The sequence below is a fragment of the Carassius gibelio genome, chromosome A21 (assembly GCF_023724105.1).
Source record: "Carassius gibelio isolate Cgi1373 ecotype wild population from Czech Republic chromosome A21, carGib1.2-hapl.c, whole genome shotgun sequence".
NCBI lineage: Eukaryota > Metazoa > Chordata > Actinopteri > Cypriniformes > Cyprinidae > Carassius > Carassius gibelio.
Window position 1 is genome coordinate 3477230 of NC_068391.1, and position 26201 is coordinate 3503430.

The window sequence follows — 26201 nt, forward strand, 5'->3', positions numbered from 1 at the left end:
CATGCTCCAAGTAAACCCTGTTTGAATGTTACTTCTAGAAACACACTGCTCCTCAGGTTCACACATGCATTTGGTTGTCCCAGGGTTTTGCAGAGGTTCAGAGAAAGGTAGAGGTCACGCGGTGAACATCAGGGCCATGTTGTACTCTCACTCCATTAACATGGCGTTTAAGTTACAGAGATATTGCTTACAGCAAATGCATCTCATACAAACATGAGTAAGCTTAAAATAGCAGGTTGTTGGGTTACACGGGATATACCTGAGCACTATATGTATTTGAGACTACAGCCCTTCGAATGTCATTCAAATGAAAACAAGATGCTTTCTTTTATGGAGGGTCAGGTATAATTGGCTTACAGAATGCTCTCCTTCTCAGTGTACGAGGTGGTGACCGTCACAGGTGATGTTAAAGGCGCTGGGACTGATGCTAACGTATTTATCACCATGTATGGAGAGTTTGGAGTGACTCCCAAAGTTCACCTGGCCAGCAAGTAAGTTAAGCTTCAAACCTGCATTTCTACATGGCGATGTTCATTTGAAAGGGTTGACATGCACAAATCTGTTCCCTGAAAATATATCGTTTGTCAGTATTAGTATTATCATTATTCAAGGTAGATATTTAAAGGAGTAGTTCACAGAGTAATAAAAAGTAATGAAAATGTACCCTCAGGCCATCCAAGATGTAGATGAATTTGTTTCTTCATCAGATTTGGAGAAATGTACTGTAGTATTACATCTCACCAATGGATCCTCAGCAGTGAATGGGTGCCGTCAGAATAAGGGTCTGAACAGATGATAAAAACATCACAGTAATTCACAAGTTTTCACTGTCTTGCAGTTTTTTGCATTTTCGTTGAATCAGGAGAGAAATATGCACAGATCAAGCACCACTTACTGGATGAAGCGTTATGGATTATGGACTTTTTGGCTGGACGCAAAAGTTTAAAGTTTAAGGGGAAACAGTTTTTTCATGCACCTGTTAATTTTTTGATTTGGGGCTTTTGGGCTTTTCATAAAGTGTTTTCTCAGACTAATTGAAAGAAAAGATCCTAAAGACACTGCTAAGTATTTCTTATATAGCACTTTATCTGTTTGTGTAAATAGATTTCAATTACAATACATATTTTTAAAGGCCGTTTTCTCAAAATGAGTTTTTTTTTACTTTACATATTTATTCCTGTCTATATTCTGATGGTTATTACAGAGGGATTTGTTCATATATAATTTTCTTGATTAAATACAACATTTTATTCCCCCCAAATTGTGAAAATATATACGTTTTCCGGCTGTTCAACGTTTTTTTCTGAATTATGGAGTGACGAAAAGAGATACACAGAATTCCTTCTGTAAAAACATTTGACTCTAATATGTCAAAAAAATAATTTAGTTAGTGTTCTGATTCTTGTACTAGAAATGAATGCAAATTAGCGCATATTTAATTAAATAATGCCTCATTTGCATATTTTAACATAACATTTTTTTTTTTTGCAATTATCAATGTAATCAATCAAACTTAGTAAGGTGATAACTATTAGTTGTTGTTTTTTTTTACTCTATTCACCTGCAGTGTCTCGCCTTAAACACCATAATAGATTTGTTTCTTACAAATACTCAGTTTTTCTCCTCATAAGACATTATCTGATGGACTGGATTGGTGTGGATTATTCTGATGTTTTAATCAGCTGTTTGGACTCTCATTCTGACGGCACCCATTCACTGCAGAGGATCCATTGCTGAGCAATTGATATAATCCTACATTTCTCCAAATCTGTTCCCTTAAAAAAACTAAATCATATATATTTTGGATGTCCTGAGAGTGAGTAAACTTTCAGCAACCTTTACATTTTTCACAGTTTCAGTGGTTCTACTTTAGACTTATTTAATTAATTCAGTGTGTTACATGCCATTTCTTAGTAATTATTTTTTATTATCAACATAAACAGTTCAGGAAATCTACACAAAACACATTTTTTCAGGGTAGCGCAGAACTAGGAATGTTTATGGATTTTGACAGGAGAATGCATATCTGTTAATGATTTAATTCTGTATTCTTCTCTAATCTACAGCACAGAAAAGAGGTATAACTTTAACACGGCCACCTCGTCTGCCCGTGTGTGGCCGTGCATTGCTTTTTGCACACAATGCTGTACAAGAGAACATCCTGTGTGTGCTTTGATCATGACATTCACACCAACACATCTTTGGGAAACAGATATTGTTTTCTTAGTAGTGCTATACGATTATTCATGAAATGAACTATTCGTGACATGAATTTTAATCGCTTGGCTCATCCGTCACACACAATGCCATGATGAAGCACAGGATTTGCTCTCCTCTATACAGCATCACCATGAACATTCATCTGAAGCTGAAGAGATTCATGTGACTTGCTCCTTGAACCAATGAGAGGGTACAGTCATATGACATCACTTCCCTTTTCGGTCTTTCAGGATAACACGAGAAGGTAGGCTACTCATAGAAATCTCCACACAGACATCATATCCCATGAATGTGTGTTGATATTTTATGAGTAAAAAGAGAGACCTTTCCTACAGAAACTCTTCCTACAGTAATCAATCGTCCTGATGAATGAGCAGTAAATTATTCAGAAATGGATTACTAATGGGAGAGTTTTTACTTGCTCAGATGAATGTCCAAATGGTTAATGTTGCATAATGACTCATAAAAATTACAAATGCCGTAAAAAAGGCCAGAAATGGATATCAGATGTAGCTTCAGATATATGCACAGTGATGATTCACAAGTCTCCTAACCACAAATTAATTGGAAGCTTAGATTATGTCTCCAAATTTATGATTTTACTACCTTTATGAGAAATATTGTGTGTTTGGGTAGTTGGGTGCATCTCACGAAGATTGTCAAGAACATGTCTGGGTTAAATCTCACCCCAATGGACCTTTTCACATTTCACTTTTTTTTTTAGTTTAAGATTTTTTTTCACTTTTACATCATTTTCATGACATGTTTTCATGGGATTCATCCAGTCAGAAAAAGACTCATTTATCAGGTAGATCTGTTCAGTAACTCCTCCTCAGAGAGTTTCAGCAGAATAGAAAAGAAATGGACTTTTAATTCTGTCCGGAAGTCAGAATGCAACATTTTGGAATCGAGATGATATTTAACAGAATCTCTGAATCTGTCTAAATGTCATTATTTCCAAAGTTTGCCGGTGAGTTTTCCGCGTGCTGATCTCAGGTGAGGTGTGTGTTGGTTTTTCCGCATCGGTAAGTCCGTGTGTATGTGTGTGTGAGAAACTTGGCAGTGCGAGTGGATGTGTAATTCATACTGGGTGATTTTTAATTCATGCATTTCGCATTTTGATTAGAGAGATGCTTTTACCGAAGAGACCGTAGAGCGTTGATAATGACAGATGGTGCTTTCTCATGAACACACACTTCTGCATAGTCAGTTCCAGATGTTTCTGCATTAGAAGTTTGATTGAGTGTCACTGTTAATCATGTAGTTTTGAGTCTGTTCACAGGTTTATTTCTCTTAATTTTTTAGGAGCAGAACAGCCTTTGAAAAGAACAAGACTGACGTCTTTCGGATCAAAACGCACAATGTTGGGCCAATAAAGAAAATTAGGTACATAAACATCTGAATACATCAAAGAGTAACTACCTTTAAGGCATGTCTTAAAATTAGAACGATATATGTCTTGTGATGTACTTCCTGTAATGCAGAATCGAGCATGATAACACGGGCATGAGTGCCAGTTGGTTCCTGGACCGGGTCATTGTGACTGACATGAACAGGCCACACCTCCGATTCTTTTACGCCTGCAACAATTGGCTGAGCAGAGACGAGGGGGACGGACTTACGGTCCGATATCTGCTGGGTAGCCTGAATCCCATGGACATCCCAAAACGTATATGTGACCTTTTATTTAAAATACATGCTTGCAAAACAGACAGCAAATATTATTTAATTTAATTTAATTTAATTTAATTTAATTTAATTTAATTTAATTTTATTTTATTTTATTTTATTTTATTTTATTTTATTTTATTTTATTTTATTTTATTATTTTGGACCATGTAAAAAATGTGCCACAAATCTAGTCAAAACTTTTTTATTTATTTTACAATTTTTAATGTACTTTTTGCCATTTTACCAAACTTTGATTTCCTCAAACATTTTTTAATTAGACACATATTTTTATAATTATTAAAAATTTTGCATTTAGACATGAAAAAATAAGAATTCTGTCATTATGTGTTTGTCCAAACCCATGTCACTTTCTTTATTTCTGTCCTTCTTTCTTTCTTCTGTAAAACACATTCCTTAGTTAGCCCATATGCAACAGACAGAACAGTCAGTGTACATAAACAAATGAACACTACATAAATAACACGTGCATTATATGACAAACTGTAATTTTCCCATTGAGGCCTTTAGCATGTGTAAATTATCTAAAACAAGATATTACAACTCTCAACAATGACATATAATTTGCAGATATACTTCACATCTTGCTTCATATAATCTATAGATAACATCACATAGGTATCATGATCATAGATGATGCATGCACACAAGCAGCAGACTCAGGTTGCATACAATGAATTAGAAGAAATTTAGGAGTAGAGTAGAGTTTCAGACGGGGATCACAATATCAGCAGTCCAACATTCCCAGAGACCACAGACAATATAACATTACATCCCACAGATAGGAGAAGAGTAGATGTACCAACAGTTTCTCAGAAAGAGTTCTCCAGTGGTTTTTGATGCTCCATGGTTTTTCAAAAAATACCACGGTGTAATGATAGTTAATGCCCAAAAATAATGCATGCAAAAAAGTGATCTTATATAAATGTGTTAATGTGAGTGTCTATACATATGTTGCAGAAAACAAGTACATAGCCAGTGTCTTCACAATGGATGCTAAAGGCAGTGGGACAGACGCTGATGTCTACCTCAGTATTTTCGGAGAGTTTGGGGATACAGGTCACTAAATCAGTCTGTGTTTCTCTGGGTGTTATTTTATGATGCAAAAAAAACAAAACAAAAAAACACCACACACACAAAAGGTCAAACTTTAATTGCCTAGAACATTTTTAATTATTATTAGACATATTTTCACAATTATAAAGCATGCTTTTATGGAAAACTGTGAGATTATTTTCTTTAATATAATTAAATTTTATTGCCTAGAGCTGTTTATGTTTCAATTAAACATATAGTATTTCTTACAATTAAAATACACATATTATTTGATGTTATGTTATTTTAGACAAATGTTTTACACTTTGCAGTACTAAACACAGTCAGTGTTTCCATGTGTATGTCTTGGTTTTTCTTGTTGTGATGACTGCAGGAGAACGAAGACTTGCCAGTGATGGAAAAGACAATTTTGAGCGCGGCAATGAAGACAAATTCACCATCGAAGCACCAAATCTGGGCAGACTTCGAAAAATCACCATTGGACACAATAACAAGGGGTCTTCTGCGGGCTGGGCGTGCGATAAGGTACACAAACACACTTTTCATCTAAAACCTTCATGACGGATATCTTTGTCTTCTGTTATTAATATGATATCTTTGTCTTTACGGTGATCTGATTTAGGTTGTAGTAGACGACATGGGGAATAAGGAGGTTTATGAGTTTCCGGTCAATGCCTGGTTTGACATCTCTGAAGGGGACGGCAAAATACAAAGAGATGTGATTGCCGGAGCCACACAACCAATGGGTATGAGCAAACGTGTGTGTTTGTGTGTTAGGATAAGTGCATCTGATTATAACCGGCTTGATTTGTTTGGTTGTGTGTGTGTGTGTGTAGCGATTGTGTATAACGTACAGGTGATGACGGGGGATATTCGTGGAGCCGGCACTAACTCTAAGATCCACTTTGCCATGCACGGTCGGAAAGGAGTTAAGAACAGCGGTAAGTTGTTCCTGGAGGGCGGCACGTTTGAGCGCGCTCAGATCGACATCTTTAACGTGGAGCTGCTGGAGCTGCTCAGCCCGCTCAGCAGAGTCACGATCGGACACGACAACGCTGGGATCAGCTGCGGCTGGTATTGTGAAAAGGTGCGTGTCGGGGCTGTAAGGTGTTTTGAAGCTTGTATTACTTATTCATACATGCAGCGTGTGATCTGTCTCTCTGTTTCTCTCACAGGTGACGGTATACTGCCCCTTCACAGGTTTAGAGCAGGTGTTTCCCTGCGGCAGGTGGCTGGATGAAGATGAGGGTGATGGACTGATGGAGCGAGAGCTGTATGAGATGGTCTCGCTCAGACAGAAAAAGCAAAAGAGTGAGCAAATGATCAAAATCAAACTTCCCCTGTCGAGGCAATCAGGGGTAACTTTCACTAAACATGCTGCATTGCAGTGTAAAGACCTGCGTCTTATTCACTGACCAGCTACTGTACTAAATGTGCTGTGTTGTGTTTATTAAGAAAAATTTTAAAGTTATTGTCATTTTTTTAGTTGATGCAAAAATAGTAACAACAATAGTGAAATACAATTAAATGTGAAAAAAAATTAGAATGTGCATTAAAAATTAAATCAATAATAAAATAATTTGATAAAAAGTGTTAGCATCAATATTAAAATACTATTATAGTCCTAAAAAAAAAAAATCACATTTACAATTAAATAAAGGTAGGTTCATAACAGGTAATAAAATAAATTACATTAATTAAAAAAATGTATGATAAAATGTATAAAAATAATACAGTCAGTGATAAAAATGTGATTATATTTATACAAATAACATCAATAATAAAAATACATATTTATATAAAAATAATATAATACAATTAAATTCATTATTTATGATGAAATCAATAATAATAAAAAACAATTATCATAAAATAATAACAACAATTATACAATCATATTAATAAAAATAGTAACATCAATAATAAAATAGTTATATTCATAAATAATAATAATAATTATCTGTATTCAAATTAAATTATATTAATAGAAATAACAACATCAATGATACATTTATCTTAATAGAAAATAATAACATCAATAATAAAATTAAATTCTAACCACAAAAATTATAACATTTAAAAGTAATATTGAATTGACAACATTTTTCCGTTTTGTTTTCCATTTTTATGTCTTTACTACATGATCTGTGTCATATGCAACGGCTTTTTTGCATTGTTTGCATTGGCCAAATGTCCAGTGTTCATTGTTATCAATATTTGTTGCTTTGGTGTACCATGTTCAGCGTCCTTGAGCTCGGGAAAGGCGCTATATAAAATAAATTAAACAAATTTTACACAAAAGGCTCTTTTCTGCGTGTTCCTCAGAATTGCCCTGGTCCCTGTGGATCTGGACGTCTGAGATTAAAGGTGCGGGCACAGATGCACAGGTGTTCCTGCAGGTGTATGGAGAGACGGGCAAGAGCGACGAGATGAACCTCGAGAGCAAATCAGACAGTTTTGAACAGGGACAGTGCGACAAGTTCATTGTAAGTCTGTGTGTGTCTTATTCTAGAAATATACAGTGATCCCAAAACACATTGTGTCATTTTATCTGTCGTTACAGTAGATAAGAATATTTCAGTTGATAAGTTTGATGTTTTATTTCTTGAGAATGTTGAATCTAAATCCATTTTTGTAATTGAGGTTTTTGCTGTCGCTCTAGATTGAGATGCCCGATATCGGGAAGATACGCAAGCTGAGGATCTGGCACGAAAAGAGGCATCCTTTCTCTGGCTGGCATCTTGGCAGGGTGAGAGACCTGCACTACAGTCTAATGCACTATCACACAGAAACGATTTGTGCAGTTCACACTGAAAACATGATGTAAGCAAGCATTCTTCGTGTTTTCTCAGCTACAAATAAAAATGATTTGTGCACTCTGCTGCTAAAAGTAAATGTATTCGTGTTTCACATGTGAGTCTGCAATCGAAAGAGCGCAAACATTTCTCCAAATGATTGATACAGGTTCACTTTATATAGCTTAATCGTATCTGTTTCAATTTGTTTTTCTTCTAATCAGTTCATGGAGACACAACTGAAACAAAGTTGATATGTAAGAAAAATACAGAATTCTGTAATGTGTCCTGAGCTCTCTGCTTAACATTTCTTCTTGGTTTTTCTGAATAAAGGTGACATTGATGAAGACCCTTACTAGGGAGAAATACTCATTTGTTTGTAACCGTTGGTTGGACATCAATGAAGATGACAATGAGATCGTTAGAGAGCTGCCAGCTACTGGAAAACTTGTGCCAGAAGCTTTACCGCGTGAGACAACTACAAAACACATCCATTCTCTCTTAAAACTTCTAATAAGTGCATTTTGAGCATCAGAAAAACTTTTATTCTTTCGTTTTTAAGAAAAGCATTTACATGTATATACTGGTGCTTTAAAGATCAAAGCACAAATCTGAAGAACCAATGTTTAGACATCAAGAAAAACTTAACAATTCAAACATGAATAATGGTTCATAATAACAATAATCTTCTTTGCTGAACATAAATGACTTCAAAGAACCATCGAAGAACCTTTATGTGTTTTGGACACGTAAAGATATTATCCCAAATTCAGCCATGCATTATATTAATAGTTTACAGTAGGTAAAATACAATTTTACAAAAAAAGATAATGATGTATTTGATTTTTTTATATTGCTGTATTTGTTTCTATTGTTAATCGATAGTTATTAAGTATCGTGTGACGATTTGCACGGGAAACATCAGTGGAAGTGGAACAGATGCCAGTGTTTATTTAAACATCATTGGTGACTTGGGAGACACTGGAGAGCGACTGATGTTCATGAGCAAAAACAACGCCAACAAGTTTGAGAAAGGAAACGTGAGTAGTGGCATGCTGACATGAAACATTAACTGTGCATTTCTTTTTTTTTTAAAGAAATTTATCATGGTTTTCACAAAAATATTAAGTAGCATAATTAGGTATCATTTTAGAATAGGTAACACCTATTAGTTGGTTATTAGCATGCATATTACTACATTATTAGCCATGTATTAGTGCTAATTAAGAACATATTAATGCCTTATTCTACTTGACCTTATTCTACATCCCTAATCCTACCCAATACCTAAACCTAACAACTACCTTACTAACTATTAATAAGCAGCTTATTAAGAATTTATTGAGAGAAATGTCGTAGTTAATAGTTAACAAGTGTTACCTATTCTAAAGTGTTACCCATCATTATTTTCACCTTTGGTTATGAGAAATGTTTCTTATGCAGCAAATCTGTATATTAGAATGATTTATGAAAGATCATGTGACACTGAAGACTGGAGGAATGATGTTGAAAATACACCTTTGATCACAGGAATAAATTCCATATTAAAATGTATTTCAGTTTTTACTGTATTTTGATCAATAAAATGCAGCCTTAATTTAATTTATATATATATATATATATATATATATATATATATATATATATATATATATATATATAAAAAGCCTCATTATTTTAAAAATGATAACTGGATGGCACTTGATGAATGAAACATACACATTTTTTGTCATGTGACAACGATCTATTATTGTTTGAAATATTTATTGCTGAAAAATGTGTGCTGTTTACATGCATGCTACATTACTGTCACATGACCTCATTATGTCGGATGTTAAAGTCAGTGTGAGATGTCCAGCTATCATCATCATTTTGCATTTGTTAAAATAAAATATAATGACGATTGCTGGTGATATTACATTTGGTTAATTTTGATACAGATAGACACATTGCATTTGTAGGATACGGAGCACAGTGCAGTGTGCTCTGCTCAATGTAGTTTGTGTTTTATTCTGTTCTCAGCATGATGAGTTCCTGGTAGAGGCGGCCAACCTGGGACAGATCAGGAGAGTTCGGATTGGTCATGACGGACGAGGCGGAGGATGTGGTTGGTTCCTGGATAAGGTGATGATCAGAGAGGAGGGGCAACCTGAGGCGTCATCCATCGAGTTCCCATGTTACAGGCAAGACAATCTAACAAACATTAGCTTGTGTGCTAATGCGTATTTCAAGCTCACTATAAGTACACATACATGTATAAGTTCATATGTGCATGTATCTGGCTGAGTAAAGAACATGGGAGAGTGGTCTTTAAGTCAATTATGTAGTTGAGAAAACTGACTCTGGTTACTAATGGACACTAATGAGTGCAGATGAAACCCTAGCTACACCAATGAAAGAGCTCAGTTACACACACACACACACACACATTTGCCTACTGTATCTCTCTCTGTCTCATCTCAGGTGGTTGGATCGTAATGAAGACGACGGGCAGATTGTAAGAGAGTTAGTCCCTACTGATGATGGTCAGCGTTTGTTTAGTGAGTGAACACACACATACAAACATTAGCACATACAAAAATGTAAAATGTATGCAACGATGAACTAAAAAGTAGCTTGCATGTCTGTCTACATAAATATATTTACAATAGGTTTTGAGGTGTGTGTGTGTCTGTTCCAGCTGTTGGTTATCACATTGCGATAAAGACAGGCAGTATTAATGGTGCCAGCTCAGATTCGAAGGTGTTCGTAAAGCTGTACGGAGAGAAAGGCGACACCAACAAGATGCTGCTGGTCGTCTCCGATAACGACCTGGTGAATTATTTTGAGACGGGACAGACAGACATCTTCACCATAGAGACCTTTGACATTGGCAATGTATGCTACCTGTTCATGTTTGGCCTATTCACCCAGTCTAAAGGTCTAAAATTCTATTTTGTTCTGTTCTGTCTTCAAATTCATTCTGTTTACATTTGTTCTATTGTGTTTTGTCCTGTTGATCAAATTCACTCTTCACTGAGTTAAACTAATTATATTCGGTTGTATTTGTATTTGTTCTAATGTTGCTTCTATTGCATTCTATTCTTCTGTTCAAATTAACTGTATGCTGTTAAACCCATTCTATTCTTTTTTTTTTTATTCTATTCTTTGTAATGTTCAAACTTGATTTGTTTTTTTGTGTTCTGTTGTTCAATTCATTCTATTTTGTAACTCATTCTATTTTATTCTAAATGATTCTGTTAAACTCATTCAATTCTATTTTTTCTATTCTTTCTAATGTTCAAATTTGTTCTTTTACATTTGTCCTATTATGTTCAGCTCAAACTATTCCGTTAAACCATTCTATTCTATTCTATTCTATTCTATTCTATTCTATTCTATTCTATTCTAAATAATTCTGTTAAACTCATTCTATTCAAATTTTTCTATTCTTTCTGTTGTTCTTTTTGTTCTTTTTTTAAATTTGTCCTATTATGTTTAGCTTAAACTATTCTGTTAAACCATTCTATTCCAATTTATTCTATTCTATCTTTAATGTCGTTCATTTACATTTGGTATATTGTGTTTTTTCCTATTGTTCAAATTCACTCTATTCTGTTGTACTAATAATATTCAGTTTTTTTCTATTCTATTCTTTCTCATGTTTATATTTGTTCTATTGTTTGTTGTTGTTTACATTTGTTCTATTGCATTCTATTCTGCTGTTTAAATTCACTTTTTATATTAAACCAATTCTATTCTATTCTTTCTCATGTTCAAATTTGTTTTCTGTTGGTTAGATTTGTTCTATTGTGCTCTGTTGTTCAGTTCACACTATTCTGTAACTCATTCTATTCTATTCTAAATTATTCTGTTAAACTCTCTAAATAAATAAATAAAATTCTATTATTTTCTATTCTTTCTAATGTTCAAATTAGTTTTTTTATTTGTCCTATAATGTTCAGTTCAAACTATTCTGTTAAACTATTCTATTCTATTCTGTTCTTTTCTTTGTTATGTTCAGTTTTGTTGGATTTTTTCTATTATTCAAATTAACTCTATTCTGTCAAATCCATTCTGTTCTGTTCTACTGTATTCTATCGGGATAGGTACTATACATTCTAGATACTGCAAATGTCAAAAATGCAACTAATCATTCAATGTCACAAGAAATATGAATAAAGTACATACTGTAAACATCATGCATTTGTACATAACAACAATTATACTCCTGTTATTTTAAACTAAAATGAATGTTCATGTTCCTGTAGATAAACAGGTTGCTGATTGGCCACACTAACGAGGGTCTGCGAGCCGGTTGGTTCCTGGACAGTGTTCAGATCTGGGTGCCGGTGCACGGGGTGCAGTACATGTTCCCCAGTCACCGCTGGCTCTGTAAGGACGAGGCTGATGGGAAGGTGGAGGTGGAAATCTATCCTAGTGAGACACTGGAGATAGAGAAATGTGTGTATTTCACATTTATGAATTTACAAATGCTTTTATCCAAAGATTATAAAAAAACATTTCGGTTCTTGCATTCCCTTGGAAACAAACCCATGACTTTGGATGTTTTCAATAAACTGCACTCAAAATTGGACTGTTATTAGTTTAAATCTAGCTACTGTGAACTGAAAATGATTAATGCGTGTTTTTCTAATCGGCCAGTGATCAATTATGAGGTCACTGTGGTGACAGGAGACGTGTGGACTGGAGGGACGAATGCAAACGTCTTCCTGCAGATTTACGGTGAGGAGGGGAAAACCGAACTAATACAGCTCAAGAGCCGATCCAACAACTTTGAGAGAGGGACCACTGAGATCTTTAAGGTGAGTTGTACTTGAAAATTTTAAAAGCTAAGTGATGTTTCTGGAATCCGGTTGGTTGTGTCTGAAGAGATGCTCTCTGATTGGTTGATTTAAGATCGAGGCCTTAGATGTGGGACGGGTCTATAAGATCCGGATCGGCCATGACGGCTCAGGAATAGGGGCTGGATGGTTCCTGGAGAAGGTGGATGTTAAACGGCTGGTCATGGCAATGGTGAAACCAGAGAAGAAAGAGGAGGACAAGAAAGACAAGAAGAAGAAAAAGAAGAAAAAGGTCAGTTGGGGCAAATCGGATTTTGCTTTTAAAAAAACATTCTTAATGAGCCCTAAATTCAGAATGTTGGGAGGATACTGGGAGAGACCAGATTTAACATTTTAGTCTGAATATTCAAGTTTTTTATTTACAACCATCTAATCATCTGTAGGAGGAAGAAGAGGAATCCCCAGGTGAACTGAAGGAGGTTGTTCGGGCTTTCAGTTTCCCATGTGGCCGATGGCTCGCTCGTGACGAAGAGGATGGAGAGATACTCGTGGAGCTGTGTGCTGAGGATTACGAAGATCTGGAGGGTATAGAGAGAGATTTAAAGCGTCACAAAAAAAATAAAAAATAAGTGTAAACAAAAAAATAAAACCATTTTAAGAAAATGAATCATTTATTTTAAATTTACGAACTAAGAAATGTACATGTATTTATTAATAATTAATTAATAATAATATTTTAATGTAATGAATAGATTTATTTTTAATTTTAAATACATATTTTATTTTCAAAAATTATGTAACAATTCTTTTTGTGAAAAAAGTGTGTTTGTGCTGATTTGCTTTGAAATACAAAAAAAAAATTCTAATTTGTTTGCTATTTTATTATCTAATACAATGACACATTTTTCAAAATTTTTAGGGGTCAAAATAGCAGTGTACCATCTGATACCTTCAACAGAATTGCATTTTGAGAAAACATTTTTGTGTTTTTTTCATGTGTCTTAGATAACTCATACGAGGTTCATGTGTATACTGGGGATATGCTGGGGGCCGGAACAGATGCGGGTGTTTACATCAACATATACGGAGAAATGGGCGACACAGGCGAGAGAAAACTACGCAAGTCAAACCACCTGAACAAGTTTGAGCGCAGCCAGGTGAGTGGAGCAAAACACCCACACGATCACGCTGTATACAGAGTGTTTCTAAATGCAGATCATTTTCAGGAGGATGTGTTCACCATCACTGGGATGGACCTGGGGCCGCTGAAGAAACTGAGGATTCGTCATGACAACAAGCAGGCAAACGCTTCATGGTACCTGGACCGCGTCGAGATCTTTGACTCCAAAGATGAAACCATGTGAGTGTCATGCACATCGCCCGAAACACATAATGTATTTCTCATTTGTCACACTTTGTAACATTTATCAGAAGACATAAAAATAGATGCAACTGAGTAAATTGTTGATGTAAAGTAAGTACAATTAATATGGTTAGCATTTATTGGAAAATTTTGGAAATTCTAGATGAGAAATGTTCGAGCTCATATTGAGATCTCTGACATTTGATTGCAGACTTTTCTTAAAATATTCATTTTAAATAAATACATTTAAAGGAAATAAAACATTTATTTAAAATGTATAAATGAAGGAATACATTGAAATTTGTTTTTTGAATTTGATTATTTTTTATATATATTTAATAATTAATATTTTATTTTCCTTTTAATTTTAATTCAATATTTAGTATTGTATTGTGTGCTCTTGTCATTTACTTTAAGTTTTAATTATTTTAATACTTAAGCCTTAAACTAAATGAAAATGACAAATGTTGCCTTGACTAAAATATACATATTTTTACATTTTCTTCAATGACAGTTAATTTTTAATTTATTTCAAGTATCGAAAATGTTTTTTTAAATTTAATGCATAAGTCTAAACTTGCCAAATCGAATCTAATTACTAGCTAAAGAGAAACAACTGACATATTAAAGCGATCTCATTAGTGATTTCTCTTCCTATAGACTATGCTGACCATGTTTGCTTTGTGTGTGTTATTCAGGTATTTTTTCCCCTGTCAGCGCTGGTTGGCGGTGGATGAAGATGACGGGCAGCTGGGCCGTGAGTTGGTGCCTGTAGACGAGGCTTTCATGAAGAGAGATGAAGATGAAGAAGAGGAGTCATCGCCTGCTCAACTCGGACTAGAGCAAAAAGGTTTTGAATGTTAATGGCAACCTAATGGCATTTGCTCACTGCATTGACATTACATTGAATATGTCTGTTTGTAGCCATGTCAACAACATTCACGATGAGAGTCAAAACAGGGGAGAAGAAGAGCGCCGGGACAGATGCAAACGTTTATGCTATTCTCTATGGAACCAAAGATGACACTGGTAACTATGAAAACACTTTTAGTATTAAAAGGCCTGCGGCTACTGAAAAGTGTGTTTGTGTGTGTCAGGTCTCATTAATCTAAAGGCGTCTAAGAACCATGGGAACAAGTTTGAGTTGGGAATGATTGACGAGTTCACCATAGAGGCAGTGGACATCGGAAAACTGAAGAGAATCCGTATCGGACACGACAACGCAGGTACATTTCTGCAAATACGCTGAATCTGCATTCTGGAGTTCAGATCTGTGCATTGATGAGTGACGTGTGTGCTTGTGCGTTTGCTCGTTTGTGTGTTTACACTGTAACGAATCGCTGTCCTTTTTACAGCAAAGGAAACTAACGTAATGTACAACCATTTTTAAATATGAACTTCCTGTGTTGTTGTTCACAGATAGTTTAAAGCCAGGCTATGAGTTATAAACTGTATTTGCACCCTTAAACATAATTTTAAAGACACATTCTTAGTTTTTTTTTTTTTTTTGAAAATTCTTCACTATAAAGTGAAAATCATCTGCATCAAAAATACTTCCGTTCATTTAGGGTTGAGTTTAAAAAGAAATGAATACGGTACTTTTATTTAGCAAGGCTGGATTGAATTGATCAAAAGTGACAGAAAAGACATTTATAATGTTTAAGAAAAATAAATGCTGTTCTTTTGATTTTTCTATGCATCAAAAAATCCTTAAAGGTTCCGTTTTACGCACTTTTTTGAAGCTTTGATTGTGTTTACAATGTGCAATATAACGTGTTCATGTTTCGCGTGTAAAAAAAACGTATTTTTCACACAATTCACCTATCTGTATACTGCTGTTTTCACCGTCACAAAAACGGGCTGATGACTTCCTTGTTCTATGAAGCCTCTCCTTCAGAAATACGTAACAGGTTCTGATTGGGCCAGTCGTTCCTGGGTTGTGATTCGACAGCAGCTGAGAGCAGGCTGCCCTCCTGGTAACGTGATTGGACTAGAACACACGTGCTGGAGATGTATTTATAGTCACAGGAACGTTTTTACTGACGAGATGCGCATGAAAATTGCATTTTTTTTTTGCACAGCCCTAACATCTAGTTAACAAAGCTAAACGGCGTTGCCCTTTGTGTAATAAGTTACAGAAACTGTTAAACGCACAAACTTAAATAATAAAATACACTTACCGGTTGTGGTCCATAAACAACGCCTTCTCCAGACAAAGAGGGAACTGCTCCATCTTTCAAGAATAATCTTTGTGCGAATCCGGCATTAAACTGATTGAGATTGAGAAAGTTGTCCTCAGCAAGTTGTCCTCAGCTAAATGAGCTGCACATATTTTTACATGTGGATTATAATTTTCGGGAACCGAGTTAAACATAAATTGTAACCATTAATCTCAAAGTACAGCGTCCCTGGGAAACCCAAACAAAGGTGATTGGACTCCAAGATAAAAAAAAAACAGCGTTTCAACGACATGGCGACAAAAACAAACAGCTCTTCCTTCTTCTCCGTCGGAGTGCAACAACAAAGCCACACCCATTCTGTTAAATCAAATATCTCGCTTGGCATTGAACTTTGAGCTTTATAATTTTACAGATATTATATATTCTCTAACAACAACATTACACACCAACTAAAGTTTAAAACATGGGATCACGAAGAAGGGGACCTTTAAGATACGTATTAGAATGATTTCTGAAGATCATGTGACACTGAAGACTGGAGGAATGATGCTGAAAATACAGCTTTAAAATTACATTTTACGATATGTTAAAATAAGAAAACATTTATTTTAAAGAATAATAAGATTTAATTTGCTAAAATAAATGCAGCCTTTGATGACTTCTTTCAAAATCATGACAAAAACCGTTCAGTTGTATTGTAAGACATATTTACATAGATATTTAAAACAGTTTAAATGATGTGAATTCGTAATGAATTCAGTAAGGTTTGTGCATGCATAAAAATGAAGATTTATTATTGTATGTGAATAGGTGTCTGTATTAAAATGTAATTAACCTGTCCTTTAAATGTGACATTTAATTAGACTAGCTTTCTTCTTAATCCCCAGCACAGGCAGCATTGGTGTAAATCCTACAGACAATTACTTACAGTGTACATGTGTGTATGTGGATGTTGCACATGTCTCTTTGTGTGTGTGTTGTCGTGTTTTCTCAGGTGCGTATCCAGGCTGGTTTCTGGACTGGGTAGAGATCGATGCTCCATCTCTGGGTCAGCTGTTGCGCTTTCCATGTGGCCGCTGGCTGGATAAAGGAAAAGACGATGGTGCCATTGCCAGAGACCTGTACCCTAATGAACTGCAGACAGTACTATACACACCCTGTATGATACATGTTCACGTAGCTAATTTATAATGATTACAGGCTAATACCAAGCCTTATGTATCTGATCAACCCTCATAGACAGGCCTACACAGACTGATTCATTCTTTTGTGTTGTAGTTGTTCCCTACGAGATTAAAATCTTCACCAGTGATATATTTGCTGCGGGAACGGACGCAGACGTCTTCATCATTCTGTACGGGCAGAACGGAGTGTGTACGTCTCAGAAATCGATCTGCGTCAATAAGAGAGAGAGGAGGATGTACTTTGAACGAGGGGCCGAGGACATGTTCATCGTAGAGGTAAATGAGCAGATCATTTCTGTGCTGCTCAACATATCTACAAAGATGTTGGGGTTAAAACACAATAAAATTTGTCCAGCTTTAAGTGCTGAGTTTTGCTGGTAAAGTTTTTTTGCTGGACCAACAACAGACCAGTACAAATTGGCATAAGCCAGCTTTTAGTATCGATGAGAATCTATTACACAAAAATTTTGAAATTTTTTAATTTACTTAAATTTCAGTAATTTTGTTGTGTTTTTGTAAATTTTTTAATGTTTTAGTTATTTTAGGACAGTTTTAGTTAATTTAGTACATCATATATATATATATATATATATATATATATATATATATATATAATAAAAAAAAAACATATAACATATATATAAATTAAAAAAATTAAATTTAATTAAATTTATACATATTTTATTTTATATATATATATATATATATATATATATATATATATATATATATATATATATATATATATATATATATATATATAATTTAAAAAAACATAACATGCATATAAATTAAAAAAATTTAATTTAATTACATTTATACATATTTTATATTATATATTTATATATATAAATATCTTTATTTTTATTTCATTTATTTCAAGCAATGAAATTGTTATTTATTTTTTTTATTTTACTTTTTAGAAATTAGTTTTAGAAATTAATCTTGGTTCTAGTTTGCATTTGAACTTTTTAGCTTTTCTATTATTAATTAAAAACGGCTTACACTGACAGCAGTGATCTTGATGTTGACTTTGGGCTTCTGTAGTTGGAGGACATTGGTGATATCATTGAGAAAATCCGTATCGGTCACGATAATCGAGGGGTGAATCCTGGCTGGCATTTAGACCGGGTGGAAATTCGCAGGCTGCTTCGGAAAGGAAAGGTATGGCTCGTTTTCCTACCATACTTCACCAGACTCTTTGGTTTGACAGAGTTAAACAGCTCGTGTATAAATCTGCATCTAGATGTCAACACCAGCAGACGATATCTGCCCCTTTAAATCCTTGAGCTCATTATAGCAGGATTGATTCTGATTGGCTGGTTTTTAGAACTATGTCTTTATCGTTCTTTATAGTTATCGTCCTTGATGTGAACAGGCCTCAAATGCGCTTTTCTGGCCAGACTAAGCTACAGCGTGGACCAGACACATTGGTTTTAATTCTGGCAACGTGACACGTGGTTGAGTCTAGAATGTTCCCGTCTGGCTGTGGAAAACCTTCTTTTCTTCTCCACTGTCTGTCGTCCACCCATTTCATTGACCCACATCTTCTCTCTGTTGCTGTTTGTATAATTAGTTCCAGTGACTAATCTTCTGTGACCCGTCTCTCCACTCCAGCGCTATCTGTGTACAGTAGAGGAGTGAAACACTGCCTCCGCTCTAGCTCCGTCAGGCACATCACACCAGCGTGAAACTCTGATATCAACATACACGTCCTCCGTTACCGGCACAAACGGTTTATTTACAGTACCGTTTACAGTGCCGTTCTGGAAGATTTTTTACTTCTACTCTGCAAGGGTGCATTGAATTGATGCAGAAGTGAACGTAAGGACGTTTATAATGTGTCAGAAGATTTCTATTTCTAATAAATACCGTTCTTTTGAATTTCATTCAAGTCGGAAAAAAATCTAGAAAGGTTTTTCATTTCCACAAAAATATAAGGACTGATTTTCAACACTGATAACAAAGAAATATTTCATGAGCAAATCAGCATATTAGAATGATTTCTGAAGATCATGTGACACTGAAGACTGGAGGAATGATGCTGAAAATACAGCTTTGATCACAGGAATCAATTACGTTTCACAATATATTTAAATAAAAAGCAGTTATTTGAAATTGCAATAATATTTCACAATTTTTTTTCTGTATTTTTAATCAAACAAATGCAGCCATGTTGGGTATAAAATATTTATTTCAAATAAATTTGACAGACCCTAAACTTTTGAATGGTACAGTAAATTATATATTTTCCTTGGCATGGCTAGTTTGAACGGATTTTGATATTTGATGGATTTCTGATTATTATTAATAAATAGGATGATTTTTGGATGATTGTTGCAAAATTAGCCTCCACTACCACATTTCTTGACCAACCTGGTCAGTTTACCACTTAACATGTAGTCCTAAACTTAGATGATCCTCACTCCTAAATCGATCTGTCTCCAGCCCTAACTGCACAACAGTTAAAGGATCAGGATAAAATATTCAAACACATTAAACCTTTTAATAGTCACTTCATAATATGAATTTCCTCTAATAAAATGTAAATAACTAATATCCTACATGCCAAGACTCGATGTGTGTGCACATGCAGGGCTCTGAGACGGCGATATTTCCGTGTGAGGGATGGTTAGCTCGCTCGGAGGAGGACGGCGAGACGATTCGGGAGCTGGTGCCGTCTGACATCATCGTGGAGAAACTATCACGAGACGGGACCCTCAAAGTCATCGAGACGGAGGTGGACGACGCGCTGGAGAGTACGTGTGTGGACAGTTTCTTATGAAGAATTTGCTAGATGTATTATATTTTATGCATTCACCTGGATTTATGCTAAATTAAATACATTTTTTTTAATGCATTAATTTCCTTGCAATCAAACCCATGACCTTGGTGTTGCAAGCACTATGCTCTACTATTTGAGCTACAGGAAGACTATTGCATACAGTGTATGTGTGTGTGTGTGTGTGTGTGTGTTGCAGTACACACGTATACAGTGGCGGTGACCACCGGGGATGTGTATGGAGCGGGGACCGATGCCAATGTGTTCATCACTCTTTACGGAGACATGGGCGACACTGGAGAGCGTAAACTCAGCAAGTCTGAGAACAGCAACAAGTTTGAGAGCGGATCGGTGAGACGCACGAACAATAAAAGTATTACTGATCCAAAACAGTAGAATACTTGCCTTCTGATTGGCTGCTGACAATGATTGCTTCTGATTGGTCAGGTGGACACATTCACTCTGGAGGCCGTGGATCTGGGCCAGGTGTTCAAGATCCGTGTTCGCCATGACAACAGCATGCTGAGTGCTGATTGGTACCTGGACCAGGTGGAAGTGGTGGACCAAGATACAGAGGAAGTTTTTCTCTTTTTGTGTGAACGATGGCTTTCGAGAAAGAAGGAGGACAAACGGATCGACAGGGTGTTCTATGTTAAGGTCTGCCTGCATGTGTGCATGCGTGCATGCGTGCACCCGTGCATGCATGCGTTAACAATGTTACAGCATTACAGACTAGCCCAGAGCACATCTGGATGTATATACTGTGTGTGTGTGTGTGTGTGTATGTGTAGGGGTATGAGGGAGAGCGGGAAACTGCCTTCTGTCCAATTAAAAAAGTGACAAATCTGGACAGCAACATGAACAACAAAAACAAGAAACGACATCCTGAAGAAGAAGAAGAAGATGAGGAAGGATCAAGTATGTATGAGCATATAGAGTCCCACTCCACAAAATACAGTGGGCTTCAAATGTCTGAGACTATCAAATGTTCTATTTTGGATTTTTATGTTATTTAATGTAATAATTTCATTACAGATTATATGCTCTCATTTTCATCGCATGTCTCATTTGTTAACATTAGATAATGCATTACCTAACATTAACATTACAGACAAATTGAAGATATTGGTAACACTTTACAATAAGGTTCCACCTGTTTTTTTTTTTGTTTTTTTTTTAAATAAAACAAATTATTAATTTACATGTTATAATTGAAAATATTTTTATTCAATAATTTTTTATTTAATTTAAATTAATAAAAATTGGAATTTAATTTAATTTAATTTAATTTAATTTAATTTAATTTAATTTAATTTAATTTAATTTAATTTAATTTAATTTTCTGGCAATCTCCCACTACACCCTTGCATTTTAAGAGTTGTTCCATGAGTAAATACCACTAATTTCTAGTGTAATTTAATATGTGGGAAGAAATTAAATGTTGTGTGTGTGTGTGTGTAGTAATTCCCTACCACTTCTCGGTGACGACGGGTTTGGATCGTGATGCTGGGACGAGTAGCCGAGTGTATGTCATCATCATAGGAAAGAAGCACAAGAAGACCGAACACCTCTGGCTCGACTTGGATGGGAAAACCGGATTCATGCCTGGATCCCTGGATTACTTTACCTGTTTCGGAACTGATGTTGGCGACATCAAGAAAGTGGAAGTGAGGGAAAGCACACTCACAGATTCTGTAGTTTTTCATTTCTGTATGTATAGATACGGTAAGATGTCAGATTGTCGGTTTGTGTCGTGTGTAGTTGGGTCATGATGGGGCGACTCCAGAGAGCTGCTGGTTAGTGGAGGAGTTGACTGTCGAGGTGCCGACTAAAGCAGTGCGCTACGTGTTTCCATGTAAATGCTGGCTGGCCAAAGACAGAGGAGACGGACTCACCGCCCGCTTCCTAGACGTGCAGGATGCAGAAAGTGTTAATATCCCACAGAAGGTACACCATTGCATCTCCTTCTACCTTCAAAATATTAAAAGCTCATGTAAGATTTTTATAGATTTTTTAGGTCAACTTTATTAAACATTACCTATTTTTTCTTAAGTTTAGGGTGTGTATGATTTTGTTTCATGTTTTTGAACTAAATCACGGCTACATTTATTTGATCCAAAACACAGTAAAAGCTGTAAAATTGTCAAATATTATTACAATTTAAAGTAGCTATTTTCTATTTGAAAATATTTAATGATGTATTTTGTTCCTGTGATGCAAGGCTTCATTTTCAGCATCATTCCTCCAGTCTTCAGTGTCACACGGTCCTTTAGAAATCGTTCTGATGTGCTGATTTGCTGCTATTTCCTACAGAAATTTTATGAAAGATGTCTTTCTCCTAGGTGATCTATGAAGTGACCGTGATAACAGGAGATGTCCAGCACGCAGGTACAGACACACAGATCTACATGACTGTGTTTGGAGTCCACGGCACGTCAGAGGAATTGCTACTGCCAAAATTAGAGGACAGGTACAGTACACACATAACAAAGATTCTCATTATTGCAAGACAAATTGAATGTTTCATGCAGTTTATCTCTTTAGATTTTATTCGAATGTTACATAGCGCATCGGTTACCTGCAGTGTTGGCTCCTAGACATTGATGTACTACTATAGTTTTTTCAGATTTTTATTCAATGTTTATAATTTTTATTTTTGTTTATTAATTTAGCTTTAGTTATTTTAGTACCTCAGTACAAGTATTTCATCTATATAAAAAAATTGGTGAAATAAAATAAGTTTCAAGTAACAATATTTTTATGGTTTTATAACCAAGCTAGTTACATGCGCCCAAAGTCTCATAAAAATTACCGTATTTTTTGGACTATAAGTCGCACCTGAGTATAAGTCGCATCAGTCCAAAAATACGTCATGATGAGGAAAAAAACTTTTATAAGTCGCACTGGACTATAAGTCGCATTTATTTAGAACCAAGAGAAAACATTACCGTCTGCAGCCACGAGAGGGCGCTCTATGTTTTCAGTGTAGACTACAGGAGAACTGAGCAGCATAGAGCGCCCTCTAGTGGCTGGAGACGGTAATGTTTTCTATTGGTTCATTTCTCTTGGTTCATGTCAAATTAATTTTGATAAATAAGTCGCACCTGACTATAAGTCGCAGGACCAGCCAAACTATGAAAAAAAATGCGACTTATAGTCCGGAAAATACGGTATGCATAAAACCATGTTTAAACGATCTCATTTTTGTTTGTTTTATGTGTGCAGGTTTGAACGAGGGCAGAAAGACACATTCAATCTGGAGATTGAGGTAATCGCTCCTTTGAGAAAGATGCGAGTGCGTATAGATGGTTCTGGAAGCAGACCCGACTGGTTCCTGGATAAGGTTTGTAAGAGACAGTGACATATACGTATACTGTAACTTCCCAAGCCTTTAAACGTGTTAATGAGTGCATGTATGTAGATTGAACTGCATAACCTGCAGACGGATGAAGTGGCGTTATTTACATATGAGGAATGGCTGTCTCGTTCATACGGGCCCAAGCGAACTCTCATATGTGAGATGCCTGCTGTGATAAATGACGAGGAAATGGTGGAGCTCACCACTTACACCGTTTCTGTGAAGACCAGCGATGTAACTGGTACGCACTTCCTTGTAACAGTCTATAACTACCTCAAAACACTTCTACGATTGATTGTGTCTGTGGTCACAGATACAGCAGATTGTAACCAATGATTGGTTGCCTTTTAGCGGCTGGAACCGATGCTAACCTGTGGATGATTATTTTTGGTGAGAACGGTGACACTGGAACGCTGGCTCTGAAAGAAAGCAACAACACCAACAAGTTTGAGCGCAAACAGACGGACACTTTCCGTTTCCCCGACATCCTCAGTTTGGGCGAGCTCTCGAAAGTGCGCATTTGGCACGACAACTCAGGTGAGCCAATCAGAGCGCTCATGGTGAGCATAATTAGCCAGTGGAAGGTCTGTCATTAAAAAACTGTGAATGTTTTATATGCTCAAAACAAGTGTGTGTGTTGACAGGTCCGGCTGCTGGCTGGCACTTGGAGTATGTGGAAGTGCACGATGACATCTTGGGGAAGAAGTTTCGTTTCCAGTGTGATCGCTGGCTCGCCAAGAACGAGGGTGATGGACAGATAATGAGAGAGCTGCCGTGTGCCAACAATGATGCAGTGGATTTCGATGAAAAAACCAGTGAGACACACTTGCGTTCATAACACACAACTCACAAATGGAGATGCATAGAAAAAGTTCAATTTCACAGAATTCAGTTGGACTTCATAACAATTAGTTATTTATTAACTGTCCCATTGGCAACCCGTTTTACATCCATAATGTGGCATATTTCCAAGTGAAACAGAATATTAAACAAACTGAATGCATGGAGAAGTGTCTCTGGATGACAGGTGGTTGATGGAAATGAGATTATTTTTATGAACATTATTTTTTTGGAATAACATACACAGATGAATCATACACTACAAGATCAGGAACATGCACTGAAAATTACATTTAAATGTACAATTGTAAATGCTGAACTTTTCATTTTATACATAAATATTGTTTAAAAATTGAATATATATGCATGCATACATATTCATTTATGTATGTATGCATATTTGTGTGTATATATAATGAAATGTATAAAATTATTATATAAATGTAAGATTAAAAAGCTTTTTTCAACATTGATAATAATAATAATAAAAAAAATATATATATTAGAATATTTTTTATTATTAAATATTAATGATGGTTTATTTATTATTAATTACATTTTCCAGTTTTCCATCAGAGGAATAAATAACATTTTAATATATATTACAATAGCAAAACATATTTTCAAATTGTAATAATATTTCACAATATAACTGTTATATTGTTTTCAAGCTTGGGAGCGCAAGAAGCTTGTCAAACTAATTACAAATCTTAATTATTTGTTTTATTTATTTAAGTAAATCTGAAATTCTATATATTAGATTTGATATAACGTCATGTGTTTTGTTTAATACAGAATACGAGATCCTGGTCACAACAGCAGATACAGATGATGCTGAAACCAAAGAAAACACCTGCATTGTTCTAGAAGGGAAGAAAGGACGTTCCAAAGAGTTTATGATGGAGAACTCGACTAAAAAGAAGCGTTTTTTACGGTAGGTGTACATTTGTTTCTCTGCTGGTTTTAATTTTTCATTGGTTAACATGCATTGTGCTGCTACATGTGTGATTTCAGAGGCGCTTCGGACCGCTTTGAGTTCTCCTCCAAGGAGCTGGGAGACATCGCTAGCATCTGTCTGGGACACATCCCTAAAGATGGCAAGAAAGTTAAAGCTGAAGCCACCTGGTTTGTGGAGGAGGTTGTTGTCACGGAGAAGGAGCTGGGCAATAAGTGAGTGACCTTTGACTTTAAAAGGATAGTTCACCTCAAAATAAAATATGCTTTTTTTTAATCACCAAGTTTTTCCAAACCTGTGTGAACTTCGTTCTTATGTTGAACACAAAAGAAGACGTTTTGAATAATGCTGGTAACCAAACAGTTGCTGGTAGCCATTGTCTCCAATAGTATGGAAGAAAAAAATACAATGGAAGTCAAATGGCTTAAATTATGGGTAAAACCTCAGGATCTGGAATACTGAGGCTAGTAAATACGTGTTCTGTACTATCCATAATCTGTCCTATTTCACTCAGGTATATTTTCCGTTGTGACACCGCCATCCCTCTTTCCTCAAAACGGGACGAGTTCCAGACATTCGAGTGCAGCAAGTTCATCGAGAGCTTCACCAGCAAGGCCCAAAGCCTCGTCCCGGTCAAATACGAGCTCATCGTTATCACGGGCGACGACAAGGGCGCAGGAACTGACGCCAACGTCTTCATCACCATCTTTGGATCCAACGGCGACTCTGGTAAAAGACAGCTCACTAAAAAGTTCCAGAACCTGTTTGAGCGTGGCAAGACGAACCGGTTTATTCTAGAACTGCTGGACCTGGGCGAGCTGCTCCGCATGCATGTGGAACACGATAACTCCGGACTCAGTCCCGGATGGCTCCTGAGCAGGATGGAGATTACGAACACGGCCAATGCTGTGACAACTATCTTCAACTGTGGGAAATGGCTGGACAAAAACAAAGCGGACGGGAAGATAAAGCGGGTGATCTATCCAAAGTATTGA

The 26201-nt window shown here is 35.9% G+C and overlaps 1 protein-coding gene across 1 annotated transcript in view; it reads left to right on the forward strand.

Moving 5' to 3' along the window:
• Positions 1-26201, forward strand: part of LOC127941532 (lipoxygenase homology domain-containing protein 1-like) — a 29268-nt gene extending 3067 nt beyond the window's left edge. The window contains 40 exon segments of the mRNA XM_052536675.1: positions 377-491; positions 3526-3606; positions 3705-3889; positions 4870-4968; positions 5339-5490; positions 5588-5711; positions 5802-6052; positions 6141-6276; positions 7291-7451; positions 7628-7714; positions 8094-8229; positions 8646-8800; positions 9783-9943; positions 10224-10300; positions 10441-10637; positions 12011-12203; positions 12405-12565; positions 12660-12836; positions 12988-13129; positions 13550-13701; positions 13771-13904; positions 14606-14757; positions 14832-14936; positions 15005-15133; positions 17082-17246; positions 17366-17547; positions 18319-18435; positions 19868-20030; positions 20253-20710; positions 20845-20971; positions 21515-21720; positions 21815-22000; positions 22396-22523; positions 23279-23396; positions 23475-23652; positions 23763-23948; positions 24056-24226; positions 25047-25185; positions 25266-25421; positions 25721-26201. Of these exon segments, the coding sequence (XP_052392635.1) occupies positions 377-491; positions 3526-3606; positions 3705-3889; positions 4870-4968; positions 5339-5490; positions 5588-5711; positions 5802-6052; positions 6141-6276; positions 7291-7451; positions 7628-7714; positions 8094-8229; positions 8646-8800; positions 9783-9943; positions 10224-10300; positions 10441-10637; positions 12011-12203; positions 12405-12565; positions 12660-12836; positions 12988-13129; positions 13550-13701; positions 13771-13904; positions 14606-14757; positions 14832-14936; positions 15005-15133; positions 17082-17246; positions 17366-17547; positions 18319-18435; positions 19868-20030; positions 20253-20710; positions 20845-20971; positions 21515-21720; positions 21815-22000; positions 22396-22523; positions 23279-23396; positions 23475-23652; positions 23763-23948; positions 24056-24226; positions 25047-25185; positions 25266-25421; positions 25721-26201 (6623 nt within the window).